Raw genomic sequence first — 20,453 nt, forward strand, 5'->3', positions numbered from 1 at the left:
ATTATGACTAGAAGTGACATTTTATTTAGTGGTTCAGTGTGTATGATCATGGGTGATTGATAGGCAGAAATAGAATATGATATTCCCAGTTTTGTTTTCGTAAAAGTAAAATCCCTTGAAACTAAGAATTGTTTTGTTTTTATTACTTTTGAATGAGCCCTTTATATCTACACAGGGAGAGGGTCTTCTGACACGGTGCACGCCATGCTCAACCGCCATTTCTCTACAGTAATCAAACACTGGCTTTAAAGAGGGCCTTTATTATGTTTTGAGCTTTGCATCCACCGTAGAGTCCCCTACATGCTTCAAATGGGAGAATTGAGCTTGCAATCTGTTTACAATCTGAAACTTCACCACTAGATGCCACTAAATCCTACACACTACTCCTTTAATGTGAGCCATGAATAGTCAGATATCATCATCAGCAAATAAAATGTCCTTTCATGTGATAATTATCACAAGGAAACTGCCAGGATTAGATTTATGAATCAATATTGGGCACTAATAGTGGTTGTAGTTTTCTCTAAACAAGTTGGAAAAAAAATTGGCATCTGTACATGTAAGGTAAAAACAAACACAACAGTAATTTATGAAACACACCTGTAGTTTTAACCTGTGTGTATTTTAATGACTGATGCAGAGGACGTCATGTCAGTGTCTCTGAGTTACAGACACAGAGGTGGAGTGATAAAACAAAAACTACAGTGGATCAGGGTCACCTGGAGCTTGGCACGTACAGCAGTGAATGAGTCAACTTAAACACATACAGCTCACAGACACACACATATTTCTTTATAATCACCTACAACGCACACGTACACAGAAACAATGCAGCTTGTATGCAGCTGATATTCCTTTAACTTCTCACTTTGTTTTTCGTCACGCTCCAAATATACAGAACAGAAAAGTTAAGATGTCGTCAGGAAAATACACAAAAACAGGAGCTGCATTTTTGTGTTTTTGTGTGTGTGTGTAAGCATGTGTGGATGTATCTCTGAGAGCAGCTACAAAATTGACACAAACACACATGCACTGTAGACACTCTATCTTACACACAGACTACACTTCCAATGTTATTTTTAACAATAAAACCATTCAATATTTCCAAACAAATTAAATGACAAGGTGTGATTAAAAAGTTTAGAGACTGTTCTTGTTGCACATGAACAGAATGCAGTGGGAAGAAATAACTTTTGTGAGTAAGTATTCCAGGTTATGTTGCTTGATTAATAGCAGCACTGGTGTTCCACGCAATTTTGGGACCACTGGTCTGTGCTTAAGTTCGATTTCAGCATGGACCTGAAACTTGAGCAAAGCACGCACATCAAATCACATCATAAATGGAGACCCTTTAATTGCCTCAGAAGGCCTATTGCAATGAAGCAACGAGCCAGGCAAAGTGTTTTAGGTGGAATTCATGGGCAAAACGTTGCTGTCCAAGACCGAAGGAGGTGCATTGGGTCGGGAGCACATTCATGAGGTTGTGCACTGCTGATTAATCCCCCAAGGTCAGACTGTCAACACAGAGTTGTACTGTGATTTTCTGGGGCGTCTGAGGGAAAACATGTGGCGCAAACAACCTGAACTGTCGCCCGATGGCACTTGGGTTCTCCAACATGACAATGCGCCCGGCTCACAGGGCGTTGAAAATTGGTGAGTTTCTCGCCCGAAGCAACACAAATGTCGCTCCCATCCCCTCCCTAATAACCCCAATTAAGTTCAAGCTGTTGGGTTGCAGTTTTGACACTGTGGAGGAGATCTAGTGCGACTTACAGAGCGGGACTTCTTCGGAGCGTTACAAGTGTGAAAGGAGTGTTGTGTTGCTGCACAACGGGACTACTTTGAAGGGGATGGTGGCCAGATTCAAATCAGGTTTTTAGTTGTTAACGTCGCAGTCTCTGAACGTTTAGATCGCACCTTGCATGCTGCCAAAAAACCTCAAAAACACTCCGCTGACACAAGACACCTGTGCAAGAGCATAGGAGCGGCCCCCGACAGCATACATTTGGTTCTAAGGCAATATTGTAGTTCCACAGGACTAGTGCTGTTGATGCAGTGTGCCGTCCGCACGCTGACTGTGTCTCCATTGGAAAACCTTCAGTCAGTCATTCAGTGTAGTTTTATTTTAGCACCGTGGGAATCTCTCTTCAATCACTCACTTCCAAGAGACGGCTGCGAAAAATATTCCCTTCTGATATCCACTGAAGAAAAAAAAAGAATCACATCTACTGTGGAGGAGAGGAAACTGGAAACATCCATGAAAGTTGCTCAGTTTGTTACAAGATGGTGCCAACTCATTAAAAAAAAACACTCACAACATAAAGCAAGGCTTACCATTACAGATTATAACATCACAGATCATCTGGAAAGTCTCCATCTGCGTTTATTTTGTTCTTTTCTTTCCATTCCACAGTAGTCGTCCGCATAAACTTTACGCAAAAAGGGGTAAAGGTCAAACTTCAGCCTTTTGTTTGTTCTTTTTTTCCCATACACACACACACACACACACACACACACACACACACACACACACACACACACACACACACACACACACACACACACACACACACACACACACACACACACACACACACATACAGTAAACACAATGGGTTTTACAATACAAAGACATGAAATAAAATAATCTGCGGCCGTTCTGAGCTGGGTTGACGAGACCAGTTCCCAGGCATCAAAGGCAATAAAAATGTCTGTCAGCAGTTTCTTTTGAGTTACTGTGGGTCCAAGCAGCCGTCTGATCACAGTAAGTCGCACAGTTCGAGGACCAAGGAGTCTGAAAAGACTCCAAACTCCTTTCTCTGATGCATTTTTAGCTCTTTAGCATCCATAGTTTATAATTCTGAGTATGAATCTAGTGTGTGTGTGCTTGTAGTCTTTTGTTTATGCACCCATGAGTATCTCCGTAAGTAAACTGATTCGGATCTCCCGCAACCCTCTTTCTGCACTGAACGAGGGGTAGCTTGATGTGCCGCCATAAAAGTATCTCCTTCTCTACAATCTTCAGCACAATTCCCCACGTTTGTTGATGTGTCCTTGTTTTTCCTGTCTCATCTCAGAGTGCGATAACCTGTGCGGAGACACAGAGGGAGACAAATATTCACATAAGAATCCTCTTCCCGTGGTGGCTGGCGAGCGTCCACATCTATCCGTGGGGTCCGAGAAGAGGGGACATGCTGTACTGTTTCTCAATGCCATGGTGAAGGTCGGGGGTAACAGCGGCAGGCTCAGAGGTCACGGGCTGCGACTCGAGTCATTTCCTGGTGTGAAGGCTCTCCTGGAACTTGGTGCTCGTGTAGCGGATGTGGAAGCCCTTCTTGCTGATTGTGTCGTCGCTATGGAAACGGATCAGCATCGCATCTCCGGGTGAGTAAATCCCCTCCCTTGGCTGAGGAAGGTAAGATAGAGAGACACGTGAAGCAGTATTTCAGTTTCAATGATGATATCAGTGGTTTCGCACGTTTTAGCTCATTTACTTCAAATCATCTGTACTTAGCATCGGTTTCGTGTTTTTGGGTCTGTTCCCTTGACTTTTCTTCTCCTACCATGAGGTGTTCATTTTCAGTTTTGAGTGTAGTGTCTCAATAAGTCCTGGATGGTTGTCCATTAGATGAATTGTAACAACTCAAGTAAAATTCCTAACTTTCCTTCAGCACCACCATTGGGGTGTTGTTGCTCCAGAAAAAAAAAGATGTACCTCTATTGACAATAATATAATTTGTAATCCTTTTGTGTATCAGGATTACTTCACATTTGTATACATTTTCTCCTCGCTAATGTTAGAGTGTAGAGTAAAAAACAAGAACCGTTTTTTATTAATGTCATTTTAAATGTAACGCATAATTTTTTTTAACAAATAACATTAAATTGTTGGGGGAAAACCAACCAATCTCCCGACTGCGTTGGTGTGAAATGCTAGTTTTCAAATAGTTTTAGGTCAGTCCATTGCCTGTTTCCACAGATATGGGTCCGAGCATCGTGGGCTCTGTGCCTACACTCTACCGACCAGCTCTGAAGTTTTTTAAGTGTTAGACATACAAGTTTTCCTTTGATTTCTGTGTGTAAATTCTTGAATACTGTGCTGTGTGGCTAATTACAGTTGACATCAAGTCTCCATTCATTTTGGATAGTTTACTGTGAGTGTCTTTGTAGTGTCCAATCGAAAAGAAAAAAAAAATGCAAAAAAGGAGAAAATAATAGAAACTAATGGCTGCCGGTAGCAGTATAAATATCACAAACTAAAACTTTAAAATACGTTTAAAAATGGTAAACTAAACAACTACCAGCAAAGATGTGATGCAATATGACTTCTATTTAAGAATCATAACCTGCAAAACACACGTGCACTGTCCTTGAAGAGTCCCAAAAGTTTACACAACACGACGACAACATAAAAACGTGGAAACTTACCCCTGAACCACAGAAGCGACCCAATCGGTGGGAGTTGGCATCATATCCGTTGTACAACTCGATGTAGTCATAGCCACAGTCGGCCTCCTCCTCCACCTCAAACGTTATGAAGGTGAGCTCGATGCCATAGCCCGGCTCTGCTGTCAGCAGCCACTCGCAGTCAGTGTGACCCGGATAATTGTTGTCTCCAAACTGAGAGTGGGAGTAGAGGTTCTTCTGACGAGCTTCTGCTTTCAGACGACCTCCACACTCTAAAGAGGCACAGACGGAGGAGAAACTTCAAAGTTTGAACTAAAAATCGAGATATTTTGGGCCTCTCTTGTCGTCTCAGAGACTCATTAAACTAAAGGCAGGCTTCAGAAGTGCTTTTCATCATGTATGTTGTGTTGTGAATCACTAGAGGGCGATATTACTCCTAAAAACTCCTCAGACTTGGAAACTCGAAACTGGTGACTAAGTGATGCGCTTTGCAGACAAAAAGAAAAATCACAGTCCTGCACATACTGACTTAACATACTAATATAAATACTGAAATATTCTCCCACACAGACACACACCTGTGGAGTGTGTAGCTTGGAAACCCTTCCTTTGCACTGAGGCGTCTGAAATGAAGCGGAGGTACATCTTGTTGGCAGTGGAGACCAGGGGCTCTGGGATCTTGCTGCCACACAGGCGGCCCAAGATGGCTGCAGTGTCACTGTCCCCGTCGAAGGCCTCTAGATGGTCATAAGCACATTCCTGATGCTGCTCGATCTCAAACTCATTGAAGGTCTGCAGAAGTGGAGGCAGAGAGATTGACAGAAAGAGATTGATGAGAGAGATATGATGTGAAACTCTAATAAATCCTTTTTAACAGTTATAGAAACCATTGTCTGTTTTCACAAGGCTTTTACCACTTGCAGTTCTCCTAAATGGAAGTAAAAGTTCCCAACCAAGATTTTCCTCTTGAGACTCTATTAACAAAGCTGCTGTGAGCAACTTCTAGCAGAACTGACACAACTCCTAAGCTACGAAAAGGGGCGGGGTCGACCCAGCTGCTATAGATGAATAATGTCTTCATTCATCCATAGCTGGTTGAATCTTTGTGTCAGTGAATTAATTTTTATTAGTACACAAAACTTCAAATTAACAAACATACCACCCCCATTAAAATAGTCTTGAGATTAAGGCAATATATTTTTGCAGCAGTTTGTTATTATTGCACTTGTCTAAAATATGAATGAAACAACGTCCATTATTGCTAGCAGTCGTAGCTGATTGTGAGCAGGTTTTTGAGGCTTACTGGTCCTCAGGGCTCCCCTCTAACTTGTCTCACGCTTAGGAGATACGTTTAGTTCTGAAATACTTGTGATTCGCTCTTTAACAGATTTTTAAGAAAAGCTTTTTCTAACTCAACTGTTCAGGAGCTACTTTTAGCCTTTAGATTTTCTGCAAATACGACCACAGTACTTTGGTAAAAAAGTATTTACAAAGATGTTTGACTCTCGGACAGTGGGGACAACCTGATGGCTGAGGGGTTCAGCTTTATAGACATACCAAACAGACATTAAGGCCCTTCGTCCCTTGCCCTCTTGTTTTCAGGCTTATAACCAAAGTCAGGAATGCACAAACTACATGTAGCCTAATGTTACCAGAACCAAATTCACTGTGTGAATATATGTCTGGCCACGGTCCGTTGGGGATTGTTTCCAGTTGTTGCATTATACTGGGAGCAGACCTCGGGTTCATTTTGAAATTATTGAAACAGATTTTAACCAATCAGCATTGACCACCTTATTGTGCGCGGAAACTCACCAAGCTGTAAACAACAGAGACCCTCACCCAATGCAAGCAGAGAAAAATTCCTTGATATTTGCTAATGTTGCTACACCTGTTCGTATTACTTTATCTAGTTCTACCACTGCGGCCATTGTTGGATCTACATTTCAAAACAAGTGCTTGACTTAAATGTCATTGCACTTATGATAACAGCAAAGAAGACTGAGGTTTTGAGCAATAGATAGGCAGAGCCGGGCTATCAGACATCGATAAAGTCTTTAATTGACACTGACATAGTAGACAGTTGTTTTAAAAAATAAATATATCTACATTTCATATTTTTTCCAACTCCAACTCCAAACCCCCGTGCCAACACACTGCTGCTACGCTGACATGCATGTAGAGGCTGTCACGATTCATAACCTCATCAAGTCACCGTGAGCTGAGTCATAGCACCTTGCAGGCCTCTGTCTCCCACACAACTCTCTGATCATCTCCATCACGTCACCACAACCACCACACACCACAGACCTCTTTTTAAGAACCAGGCAGAAGGACAAAGATGAGTGAAGGTGGTCTGATGTAAGGATGTCATTACAGAGAGGGGAAATGTTTGATTCTGGGGTCGTGATGGCTTCCAGATGTTTCTAACTATAGCTCAGCTGAGACACTGGTTTGTTGGCGGATCTATTTACTACTACAGGAACAGTGTGTATGTGAGGCAGCGAGTGAAGAAGGAATAACAGAACGACACTTCATGTGTGTGTTCAGATTTCTGATATTAAATTTATCCCGCTGTGATGTCATTACTGTGGACATGGAGACCGACTCTACTTATCTCACAAACACATTTGTACTGATATCTTTAGAGGACTGTCATTGATGTAATGTATTCCCTAGCTCCTTACCCTCACTTTCCAAAAATGTCAGAAACTGGTCCTCACAGAGATACGCATATACACAAACACATTGAGTGCCAACTTTTCCAAATTTGCATACAAATCACATGTAGTCACACATTTGAAACAGCAGCAAAAACCTAAGTATGTGATCATAACTGATGATGCAATGTGTTTATGGTTACATAAGGGGTGATAGCAGATTATCAAAACTAAATGACAGTTGATGACAATTTTGATAACATGCAGTAGGCCCAGCATGTAGCTGCAGAGTGGAAGAGAGGAGGAGCCAAATCCTAAGATTTTGTGCTTTTTGGCTACGTGTGTGTGTGTGTGTGTGTGTGTGTGTGTGTGTGTGTGTGTGTGTGTGTGTGTGTGTGTGTGTGTGTGTGTGTGTGTGTGTGTGTGACACTATTTGCATGAGGACATGAGTGGACTTTAGGAGGATTATCTGAGGCACGCTGTGTGAATGAATGAATGTGTGTGTGTGACTGTCTGCTGCTGGACTCGACTCTTTCTGTGTACCAATTTGAACTGTATGCCCATGATGCTTAATATTAGCGGATATGAGGAGGTGATGAATCTATTAGTCAACTGACAGAAAAAAATTCTGAACTAAAGAGCTTTGACTCCCAATAAATTGTCACGTACGGCCATTTTTCAAGTTTGAATGCCAAACTTTACCCAGTTCTGGCCTCATAATTGAGAAGATCTGCTGCTTTTTATGTCATTAATGACAGTAAGGGAATATCTTTGGGGGGGGCCGTGATTTTTACATATATTCTATACAGTGCATTGGTTGCACACATGCAATCAGTGGCTCACTGAATAAAACACATTAAATGACGTAAAGATTTGAAGAGTCTTCCACGGTTGCTAATTCTGCCGTGATGTCAATGAAGATTGTAACCTTTTTGAGCGTCACCATTTCAACTTTTGTTTATGTTATGCAAAATCATAATGTCTGAAGGACGATGTTTGGGCTCAAAGATTTGCTCTGAGAAATCTGTTTTAGAACATTGCAAGGAAAAGTGGCCGCCGTGTGAACCGGTCCATTTCAGCGCAACTAAAGCTAGCTGATGGTGTTGCCTGTGACTCTGTTAGTCAAGTCGTTAATGGTCAGTTTTAGAACATAAATCATGTCACGTCTTTCAACAGCCAATCAATTAATAGCAGTTAACCATTAATCAATGTTTTCCCTGGTGAAATGCTGTCTCAATTATGCTAGAATAGGCGAGACAACAATTTTGTATTCATGATGGGCACGGTTCTCCAAAAAAAAAATACAGGCAAAAGATCTCTGATCACACATGCACTATATAATCATAGCAACCCAGTGTAGGCTTGAATTATTAAGCCAATAATTTGCTCTGTGAAGGGTTCGCTCCATCTTTGCGCCTGTGTGTCGTTCTTTGGACGAGGGTAAACAAAAATCATGTGACTGCTATTTTGGTTACAACTTGTCACTTTTTGGACCTTAAACCTTCGATCACTGAGGGCCATTATCAAAGGGATGTTCAGTTTAGAAAGGCAGGGCTGGCAGTAGCACTGCCGCAGCTTTCAACCATGACTATCTTTAACCCACAATGCAAAAAACACCTCATCTTCCCTACACAGAGAAAAGGGAAATTTGAGGTCATTTGAGTTTCCCCGGCAGTAACAAAACTCAAAAGCGAAATGTTAATAACCTCAATTCTAACTGTGACTGATAATACAATATGTAAGTTTATTCATAAATACAGTACATATATGTTCAGAGACTTGGAAAATGTGGAGTGGAATTTCCGCGTGCGTGCGTGTGTGTGTGTGTGTGTGTGTGTGTGTGTGTGTGTGTGTGTGTGTGTGTGTGTGTGTGTGTGTGTGTGTGTGCGTGTGTGTGTGCGTGCACAGGCTGAACGCACACATACATACACGCAGAAAGACACAAGGACACAGATGGCCACTGCCCAAGGCCTCTTACTAACGCATGAGGACACACTTGCAGTTAGCCCAAATATACAAACGTGCACTTTCTCCCCCATTCACATTTGGGCTTCATAAGTGGAACATGAAAAGAGAGACAATCATGTAAGAAGGGGGAAGAACAGCCTGAGGCTCCTACAGACAATATGATGGCACAGACAGAACAAGGCATCGTTATGCTGGAGGGAGTTATCATCAAGAAAATGGTCTAAAAAGAAAGAGAGGGATCCAAAATCACGTGTAACCTGCTTCATTGGATGCACACTTACAATCTTGACTCTGTGTCCCGGCGTGGCTGTGATGTCCCAGGTGCACTCCTTGCGGCTGGGATACTTGTCTGGCCAGTTCGGGCTGCTCAGGGTCCCACTCGGGCTGTGGATCTTATGCTCACACTCAGCTGGACACACACAGAAACACGCAAGCACACACATAGGGAGGAAGTTAAAATCATGACTGCACAGGAAAAGGTCAGAGGAAATGGAAAGGGAACAGGAAGGAGAGAAACAAGAGACCCAGCCGAGAGAGAAAAGATTTCAAAGAAACACATCCTGGTGACAAGTTCAGTGTGAATTTCACATGGAGGCAGGCACGCATGCTTTGCAAAAACACTCAGCAGCAGGACTGTACTCTACAGACTGTAGTTGTATTGCTGTGACAACATAATGTACACATCAAGATTTGAACATCTCAACACATATACAATACTATAATGTTACATATATAATTATATAGTAGAATAACTCAATATATATGTACATCACTTTCCTCCATAGAGTATTTAAATTTATTATTTGATATTCTATGTGAACCCTGAATGCTACCTGTAGTTATTTACATTCAGTCAGTAAAAAAATTAGCTTTTAACCATTCCTACATACATAATATGTAATCATGATTATTGATTCTCTGCATCTGCAGCACTGATTGACAGCAAAGAAATCTCAAGAATCTGCTCACATTAAGCACCTTGAAATGCACTGCAACATACCAGCTACGTTTTAGCTATCATTTAATACAAGCTACAACTGAGAGAAAAAAACCTCAACATTTCCGAGATTAAAGTCGTAAAAAAACGTGAATGTTCTTTCAAATTAAAGTGGCAAATTAAAAAGAAAAAAACATTAATCAGATAAAAATCTCACTATAAAAAATTGTGGCAATGTCTCAAGTCTGGCTGCTTATGATGTTGTGGTGATTCTGGGCTAAAAGCACAAGTTTTTCCTTATTGTTATATCTGATTCCAGCATCACTTTCTGTGTGATAGCGTTGATACAATCTTGCAAAGTGAGGAGTTGTCGTTCACTGACAAAAAAAAAAATCTGTGTCCTTTTATCTCAGAGGTTTCAGGTTTTTTTCAAGTAAATTTACTACTTAATACTCAATAATTCCATTTATTTTTTCCCAGAAAATATTACCCCAACCAACCGGCTCCAGAAATTGGCCCTAATAAGCTGTGGTAGCAATTGGCAACTGTTGAAACTGTCTAACATCTCTTTCTGGTTTGAAGTTGGAGTCTCAACAATTCCTTTCTTCCTGGAGTATTCACCTCATTTTTTTTTAAACCCCACCAAAAGCTTTTCACAACAGCTCACAGTCAAACACTGCATTCGGGTGCGCATAATCCGACTTAGATGAATTCCATGGCTTTATGAAGGTGCTTGGAGGTACATGTAGGAGGCATGCACAAGACAGAAAGGATGTATTCGAAAGTGACAGATTTTATTTCTCAGACAAACCAAACCCATATACAGAATAAATGAATGAGTTTACAAGAACTTTTATAAATGTAAAATTTAGTTGTCTAACATGCAAAGTATTAAATACATATTCTTTGTACACAATTGTCACAGAAAATCTTCACGCCTAGTATAAAAAAGACAAGCTATTTACAGGATACAGGTTTAAACTCTGAGGATAATTTATCACATAATCAAGTTGTCTGATATGGCAGAAAAATAAAACTATTGTCCATTATCAAGTTATTGTGGGACACATTAAATGTAATAATTTACAATGCCATAACATCATAATGTTGCCAGTAATTAGATAAACAACCCAAAAGTTTCAAGTCTTCCTTTTATGAGCCTTTTAGAGCATATGTAGGATACTGATTTTAAAGGGCTAGTGTGTAGAATTTAGGGGCATCTATTGGCAGAAATGGCATTTAAATGGCATCATAATTTGTTTAAGAAGCATTGTGTTTACATATGGAGCAGTTCCACTGCAGTATTTATACAGTAGCCCAGAAGTGACAAACAAACGCTGGCTCTAGAGATGGCCTTGGTGCGTGAGGCGAAGGGTGTTTAATTTGTCACAAACTGCTACCTCACCATTAGATGCCACTAAATCCTTCACACTGCAGCTTTTAAGTTTCATTGTCTTTCTTCTTTTTCTTTCTTTTTCACTACATGTGTCTGATAGGGCTCTATATTACACGCAGCACAAAGTGGTGTTAAGCGCAATGCAAGTGTCTTTGCTAGTTTCAGACAGAAGCAGTTATTATTTTCCCATTCAGCACTGACGTTGATTAATAAGCCAATGCGATTGCACCCATCTGATTGCCCATTGTCTTGTTGGTAATAAACTGAGCTTTGGTCAGGTGCATTGTGTATTTCTATCTTGAGGCAGCAGAAAGCAATTGCACAATTCACCAACAAAAACCTGGTCTTAAATCATTTGGCTCACTATTTCACTGTTATTTTAAGGGCCAATTACTCTAATAGTAGAGTAATATCAACTTACACTGGCAGGTGCACAGCGTGCCTACACTATGCTTGTGACACACACAGGGATGTGAAGCAGCATACAAACATGCAAAAGATTACAAATAAAGAGATTACAATGTAAAAGATTATTAATGTGTACATCAGTCTGCTCAATCTGCACACGATCAGAGGTGTTTCCCCTGCAGGGAAGCGTTATTTCCTACGATTTGCTTTTAAAAAAGGAATGGGACACTCCCATTTCTTTCATGTTACACCCAAAACACACTTAACAATAAGTAAGTAATAAGACTAAGTATCACCCCTTTTAAGCGTGAAACTTACTTTGCCCTTAGATTATCTGCCAATAAATTTGTAAAAGTGCATTTAGCCATGCTCTAAATGCTCTTGCGCCATTCACCTCACACGTGGGCTTAGTTAAAATAGAGCCCAAAGTGTTACTCTACTCTGGGAGGAAACTTCTGTCAATAACATTTCATGTTTAATGATGAATCCAACATGAAACAGAAAATCACTCTATCCAAATGTCCATCTCCATATGCCTAAACTTTCACACACATACTGTATGTGTGTACATATCCACGCACGGACACAAGCTGTGTGATGGGAATATGGACTTGCATGACTCTGCAAGGTTACTGTGTCAAGCTGGTTTAATGCACATATAAACACACACACACATACACACAGGAAGACCGCGCTACATGCGAAGCTTTCAAGCTCCCAGATGTTTGAAACATGAGTCTTTTTATGAGCAGCACAGGGAGCCTTTGGTGCGGTGTGTATGTGAGTATTAATGTGTTGCGTGAGTATGTGTGCATGTCCATGTTCAAGAGTTTAACTTCAAAAAGCTGAGTATAATATGTCAATTCATCACGTGTGTGTGTGTGTGTGTGTGTGTGTGTGTGTGTGTGTGTGTGTGTGTGTGTGTGTGTGTGTGTGTGTGTGTGCGCGCGCACGCAGATGGGAATGTGCAAATAACTTTTGATAAATAATGTTTTCTGTCAAACTGAAACCTTTTCCGCTCTCTGTGAGCCTGTTTCTCACACAAGCACATCACAGTGACCACAGTTTCAGTGACTTCCTGGCTGGTTTGAACTCTTTTGGGTCAAGTTTGTTTAGTATTAAGTCTTTCAGAGGAAGCCTTAACAGAGCCCAAACACCTGGATTTTAGATCCTATGTATAATAAATAATATAATAATTTTATAGGATATTTCTGCAGTATATTGTATATAATATATATTGTATATAATATATATAGATATATACTGTTGTATATAATATATATAGATATATACTGTACTGTATATACTGTGCATTTTATATTTTGTATTTAATATTTTTTACTGCTATTTTATTGCTTTCTATTATTCTATTATTATCTTATTGCTTCCTGTATGCTGCTGTAGCGAAAAAAAATTCCCCTTGGGGATTAATAAAGTAACTACCTAAACCTACCTAACCTAACATACCTGAAATTAGTTTGTTCGTTTATGGGGGTAGCAAAACTGTGATTCTTTGTGGGTTAGTGTTAACAATAAAACAAACAGTTAAAAAATAGGTACAAAACAGTTGAGACTTTTTGTCTTTTTGAATAAGTTTTAAGCAAATCGGAAGTCACAATATTGGAGTAATGGGCATTAAAATCACACAATGCAAGTCATTTTAATGTACAGGCTGAGAAATAGATTTGGAATAATTAATTGTTTAAGGCATGTAGCGAAGCCTGCCTGATCCTTTTTTTTTTTTCAATAGTTTAAGGGTTTTACCAGGTCAAAGCTTCAGACTTCAAGTCAACAGGTCTCTAGTCTTCCCCTTTTATAGCTTAGTCAGTCCGTTTCTTAAGCTTCAAGTTTAGGGCTGGGCGTCGTTCAGAAATGTTCAAAACTGTTACTGATACCTTTACTTCAATACCAAGTCCGAAACAATGCTTTTCTTTTGCAAAATTTTTTATAAAATCCTTAAGAAAAATAAAACATTTCATTACACATTAGGTTACAAATCTTTAGTTTTCATGCACTTCAGAGGGGGAGAGAATAACCCAAGTTGTTTTCTGTAGCTACAATTTACAGATATTACTTAAACACCACATGCAGGCTAAATGTAGACACTAGCTAGGCACTTACACTGCAATGTATGTGGCCAAAACTTTCTTTAAGAAGAGTGACACAAAGCATTTTAATGTAAGAGTGAAAAAGTTTAAACCATATAGGGTTAATGTTATATTGACTCACTGACTTTACTCCTTCATATACAAAGCAAAAGTTATGTGTTTCAAAATGAAAACATGTTTGTGTGGATGAAGTCTAGGTATCAAAATTGGACACACAAACTTTTTCAATAGCAGATGGTCTTAAAGCAACTCGGTCGGTACCCAGCTCTACTCAAGTCTACAGCTCTGCTCGCAGGCTATAGGTGTAAAAATACATGGAAAAAACGACTCCCTTCAAATGTAAAGCTCCAGTTTGTTGTCATGTCGATCTTGGTGGACAGAGTATGGACTGTATGATGGACGATGACTGTTTTTATGAATGAGACCATGCTTGTGTGGATGCGTAACGACATGCATGTGCGCGCCCATATTTTTATGCCAGTGTGTGTGCAGATGTGAATGTACGTGAAACCCACCTTCCTTACAGTCATGTTTGTTCTCATGCAGTACAAAGCCATGGCGACACTGACAAACGTACGAGCCCACTGTGTTGATGCACTCGTGCTGGCAGCCGCCGTTGTCCTTGCTGCACTCATCTTTGTCTGTGAGAGATACACATGCAACACATCACTCATGTGGAAACATCAGAGAGATGAGGTGGAGGGCAGGGAGTGAAGGAAGAGAAGATGATTAGGGAAGGAGAGATAATAGGAAATGGCAGAAGAGGCGTTACAAGAAGATAATCAAATCAAACTAGGAAGGTCAGTGAAGTACGGGAATGTGACAAAAGTGGGGGAAGAAAAAACATCCAGCAGTGCTAGTCTGTACAAGACTAACATGCTCAACTAGAACATTATTCATCTGTCAGGTTAAACTTCTTCTCATTAGGATGACAGTTAAAGTCCAGCATGATGGTAAAAAAAAACAGACATCCCAGCTTTCAACACTGCTTGCAGTCCAAATTGTTACCACAGTAACAGCTAAATATTTCTTAAGGAAAGGTTATGGGAAAAGAGAGTATAATATATGAAAACATAGTCAAAGGTTTGCGACAAAGGTAAACTATATATATTGTTGGTCTGTGTAATGGTGCTGCTGGCCTGTAAAACTGTCTGTGTGCAGCGCCTCGAGGTCAAGGTCGTGGCTGCTGTGTGATCACTCTCCACCCTGACTCTGAAACCTCTTGACCGTAACAGCTGTTCTCAGATCAGCTGTGCTCTTCTCTGGTCAGACCTCCGGTGCTGTGTCAGTCTGACGTGTTCACCCAGCCAACTGAAGAGAAAATGTAAAATCTGACCACAGCTGCAGTCTGTCTTCACGTTAGGGTCCTGTGAGGCTGCTGTCTTAAACCTATTTATGTTAATGTCCCACTACACTACATGGTAGGTTACACTATGTGGGATAATATCAAATAACTATTGCCTTACATTAACTGGTTGTATTTATATCATTGCATTTCAGTAATGGTTAAACACAATACTAAATAAATGAATGTAGGATTTTACAGAATAAGAAAACCCCTTTACCAGAATCTCTAAATTCATGATAACAAAACACCACGATGTCCAGTCTTTAATTCCTCTTAAACATACATGACATTTTTACACTTTGGTTTGTGTGCCAATTCAACAACAGTGAGTTTGAAAGGTGCTTGTAGGTGGATTTTGTTAACCGCGGACAGAGCCAGGCTTTCTGTTTTTTCTTTGTTTCAAGTTGTCACGCTAAGCTAAACTAAGCTAACTGGCTGCGGTGTCATATATAGTGGACAGTCAAGAAAATCCTCTTATCTAACTTCCAGCATGAAAGAGCATTACCCAAAACCTCCAGCAATTCCTTTAATAAACTATTAACTTATTGTATCTCTTCATTTTAGCTACATGAGTGAAAAATATAACCGTTCTATAAAATATGTAAATATTCTTTGTGTCCTTTTCATCATTTGATACACCTTTCCTCAGATTTCAGGTTGACATATTCTTTTTCTTGGAAACCTATTTGAAGCAAACTACAATTTTGACTAAGATTTTCTGGATCTCAATGTTGTTTGGCAGCAGAGACTGTGAAGATTGACGATAGCAGCGGGCTAAAATGTTGAAATATTTGTAGAATTGAACCAAAAGCTGAAAGAACCAACACAATTAGGGTGCTGTCCTCCTTCTCAATATCCCCCCCCTCATTCTCTAGTTTGTGGCTTCTTCTAACCACCTGGCTTCACCTCGGGACGGCTGGGCGAGGACAAAGCCTTTTAGCGAGGCTGAACGCTGGGGCAACAGAGCAGATCAGAGGGTGGAGGTAAAAGGAGCAGTGAAGGCTCGCTCTGTGTGGGGCTGCGACGTTGACAACAGTGATGGTGTCAGAGGCAGAGAGAGGCAGAGGAGGTGGGGATGCACCGATGACCGCACAGGAAGACAGAGGACGGACAGGGAGTGTGTGTTTGTGACTGCAGTAGAGAAGCAGATTCCTATAAAGAGATGTGAGATTAGACCCAGACGCTGAGTCTCACCTCAACTCCAGAGCTTGTGAATTAAAATAGATCTGCTTTTAATGAAACCACTAAATCCTTCTCTCTCTCTCGTTCTCGCTGTGTGTGTGTGTGTGTGTGTGTGTGTGTGTGTGTGTGTGTGTGTGTGTGTGTGTGTGTGTGTGTGTGTGTGTGTGTGTGTGTGTGTGTGTGTGTGTGTGTGTGTGTGTGTTTGTGTCTGATGTGGTATTACGGTGCTATTGTGGGCTCAGTCTCGCCCTATCACGGGCTAAGAAGCTTTGCGGTCGATGCTACACAGTGTTCATTGTGGCTGTCTTCAGGTCAAGCACAAAATTTCCACACACACACACACACACACACACACACACACACACACACACACACACACACACACACACACACACACACACACACACACACACACACACACACACACACACACACACACACACACACACACACTCACACACGGATCAGTAGTATGTAGGAGGCTGGAGGGACCTCCCCAGAGCTGCTGGCTTTTTGCCAACCAAAAGCTATCTGTGGAAGCTTCTGACAATATCTGAGCCACACAGCAATTTTTAACACACACACACACACACACATTATCTGTATGTGAGTAATTTCTCAGTACAGCTGTGCTCCACTGAGCGAGTTAACTGTGTGTCCCAGGTGGTCTGTAGGTAGTTGAATTTTGATGAGCTCATCCAGATAACAGCTTTACTTCCTCCTTCAGAGGAAGTCGCCTGATTGATTTAACTGTCATGATTTTCTCTTTTAGTTACTCTATGATTCACATTAAAGTAAGATGAGAGAAATCTGGTTCTTTTTTTCAGGAGAACTTCCTAAAATTGTTATTCTGAGATGTTACCATCCAACAAATTCATCCCTGCAACAGCAAGTGGGGGATATTTGTTGTAATTTTAGTTGGAAATCATAGCTGTGTCCCAGTTTCATACTAGCTGTGATCGTTTTTGAGTATGCAATTTATTCACGCAGAATAGGCGAGAAGTTAAAGGTGCCATCTAGGAATGTGATGACACCAAGAAGCAACACACATTCCTGTTAATGGTTTGACATTAGTCCACAGCTCTAAAAGATACACAGCAGTGTGGCAACAGAAAGCAGAGAAGAAGACCGCTACCAAGTAGACATGGATGTAAACAATTCAGGTTTTCAAGTGTTGCTTCAAATTTGCTTTGATATAAAATACTGAATGTAAATATAACTGTTTTTTGGTCAACTTTAAGAGTACCAAAATGAGTCAATAAGCATGCTAAATTCATTCGATTTTAGAGAGTGGTGATAATGGACACTTGTCCTTCAATACAAAACAAAAATGGAGGAACCACTCATAGTAGAGTCTTTAAACCCATGGACCGGACATTTTTGTGTGTATCAATCTCAAAAATCAATCTTAACATATAAAGTAAATAAGCTTTTTTATGGTTAAAAATATTGAAACAAATAGAGATGACCCAACTAAAACAGCTTGGACAATAGAAGAAACTGCTTATTCTCAGAAAATTTAATTTTTTTCAATCAGACTGACAAACATTAAATTGGTGCTCATCAATTTTACTAAACAGTGTGGTCTTGGTTGGTACTGGGTAGGATTAGTATTTAGTACAAAAAAAAAAAAAAAAACTGGGCCACAGCATGTTTCCCTCTGGAGGAGAATGGATTAAAAACCGATCCACACTATTAAAACAGGATCCATCCATTCCCTCGTATCACACGGTAGACCAGTGCCAATCAGAGATCCCGATTGTGAGGTCATGTTACCTCCGACCTTTGACGAGGTTGCCAGCTTGCTGTTGACACGGCCACGAGTCAGAGGACGGTCGCGCTTTATGTCCTGGCACGACTCAAACACAAACATACGCTCCTGGCACAGTGCCAGTCTGTCTGAGGGAGAGAGGGCAGAGGTGGGTGCAGGAGGCCGGAGTGCGGTGGAGGCTCAGGAGACACAACATGACAGACGCACACATGTACACATAGCTACACACGCACACATGGATATTTCCCCAAATACTGAACTATGCAAGCAATCACAAATGAACACACAGTAGAGGTGGACTGGGAACACACAATTAGACACTTACAAGTTGTGGTTTGTTTTTTGGGTTTTTTTTTTTATATTAATGTACAATAAAGCCAATTCCACATGCAAACCTGTATTGTAGCAGCTTTTACAGAGAAAACCTGAGCTGTGCACAGTGAAAATATTCAACTGTCTCTCGGGAAATGCGTTGAATTCTGCATGCCATGATTTATATCCTGCGCCGATGCAGAAAGTAAGAAAAGTAAGTAGTATTGACCATTTTATAAATTTGAGTGTTTTACTTGCCTAAACCAAATGATTCATGGAATTTAAATTCCTTGGTGAGTGGACAAAAAATGTGATCTGCAAACTAGCACGATAAACAGATTGTGTAGACCAATCTCCTAAAAATATAATATAAAATGTGCCTACCAGACACTATACGAGCGGTTTTTTTCTCCTGCTATGCATCTCATATTTAGAATGATAGTCTGAGTTTTTAGGAAGACAGAAGTTGTGTTCAGTTTGAGTTTTTGGCAGTTTCACTGGATTCCAGTGGTGCAGAGCATCAAAAACCACAAACCACTCCTTCATCATAATCTACTTCTCCCATGTCCATCTGTACTCTTTGGATGTTCTAGTCACTTACAATTTGGTTAAAGACAGTAGATTATCTGCACACCCCTGACAAAAATACACACGCATGTGTCTTACCTGAGAAGAAGTGAGCCTTGAAGCCTTTCTTGGAGACGGTGTTGTCCGACTTGAACTCAATCCTCATGTTGTTGTACTGAGAGGTGATGACCTCGGGGACCTCAGTTCCACAGTATTTACCGTGCAGCTTAGAGTCGGATGAAAGGCCGCTCCGCACCTCCACGTAGTCGTATTTACACACCTTAACACACAAACAAGGCTCTTGCAACACACATCCACAAGGTGGCTGCTACATTTAGCAACTTCCTTTTGCTCTGATTAGTATGTAACACAGAAACACGCAGACAAACTCACCTCGTTGCCCTCCAGCTCGAAGGCCTCAAACTGCATGGAGATGCGGTACTGAGTGGGAGCGACCACCTGCCACACGCAGTTCTTGTTAGGTGGATATTCTTTGGGCCAGCCGGGAGTGCTAATGGTCCCATTCAGCTTGGACAGGAGACCGCCACAAGCCGCTGCAAAGATGCAAACAATTTAGATACGCACAGAAACACATGCTCTTGTTTTTGCATTTCTGCTTTTATTTGATCGTCCAAACAAACTGAGGGCGTATGAGTGTTAACCGTCAGGCTGTCATTGGGATCTATTGGTTAAATTCCTTTTGGTTTAACAGAAATTATAGCTATAAAAAAGAAAGCATGTATGTGTAAATGGGGCACATGCGCTTCATGCTTCTACCGCAGCATTGGATTACAAGACTCAACTTCACTGTGTGAATATGTGGGTCTGGGCCATGCTCCATTGGGGATTGTTTCCAGTCATTTTATCCTAATGGGTGTAGACCTCAGGTTAATTTAAAATTATTGGATCCAATCGCTATGGACCACCATATGATGTTTGTCGTGCACTGAAGTTCATCAAGCTGTAAAAAACGAAGACCAACCTTGCCCTCAACTAATAATTTTAGGCATTGTTCTTGCTCTGACTTCAATTTTTAGATATTTGCTAGTCTTGTTCCAACTTTTCGTAATTCTACATCTACTTCTACCACTGCCGCCATTGTTGAAACTGCATTTAGAAACAAATGCTTGACTTCAACATCATTGCACTTAACCACCCAACCGCTCACTGATTAGTCTACCCTTCAGAGTAGCTGAGCAAACTAAAGTTTTATGTTTTGTTTTTATTTTTGTTTTAAATTATCTCACTACTTGATGTACCCACACATTAAATCAGTGAGGATTTCACAATAATATCTGCTCTTCGGAAAAACACTGCAAACCCACAATTTGGATATTTCACGAGCATAGCTTTTTCTCTCTGCCTGCCTCAGAAGTGGTTTGTTAATTT

General features: G+C 40.7%; 1 protein-coding gene across 1 annotated transcript in view; it reads right to left on the reverse strand.

Annotated features, from left to right (window-relative positions):
* Positions 1 to 572: 572 nt before the first annotated feature.
* tll1 (tolloid-like 1) overlaps positions 573 to 20,453 on the reverse strand; it is a 48,185-nt gene continuing 28,304 nt past the window's right edge. The window contains exons 15-21 of the mRNA XM_069689210.1: positions 19,458 to 19,618; positions 19,164 to 19,344; positions 14,400 to 14,525; positions 9,317 to 9,444; positions 4,986 to 5,199; positions 4,429 to 4,679; positions 573 to 3,406 (exon numbers count right to left, since the gene is read on the reverse strand). Coding sequence (XP_069545311.1) covers positions 3,272 to 3,406; positions 4,429 to 4,679; positions 4,986 to 5,199; positions 9,317 to 9,444; positions 14,400 to 14,525; positions 19,164 to 19,344; positions 19,458 to 19,618 — 1,196 coding nt within the window. The 3' untranslated portion in view covers positions 573 to 3,271. The remainder of the gene's footprint in view (positions 3,407 to 4,428; positions 4,680 to 4,985; positions 5,200 to 9,316; positions 9,445 to 14,399; positions 14,526 to 19,163; positions 19,345 to 19,457; positions 19,619 to 20,453) is intronic.

This window comes from Brachyistius frenatus, unplaced genomic scaffold (genome assembly GCF_029030835.1).
Source record: "Brachyistius frenatus isolate BFR_SWC_R1_liver_20210118 unplaced genomic scaffold, ASM2903083v1 Contig_7, whole genome shotgun sequence".
Classification (NCBI taxonomy): Eukaryota; Metazoa; Chordata; class Actinopteri; family Embiotocidae; genus Brachyistius; species Brachyistius frenatus.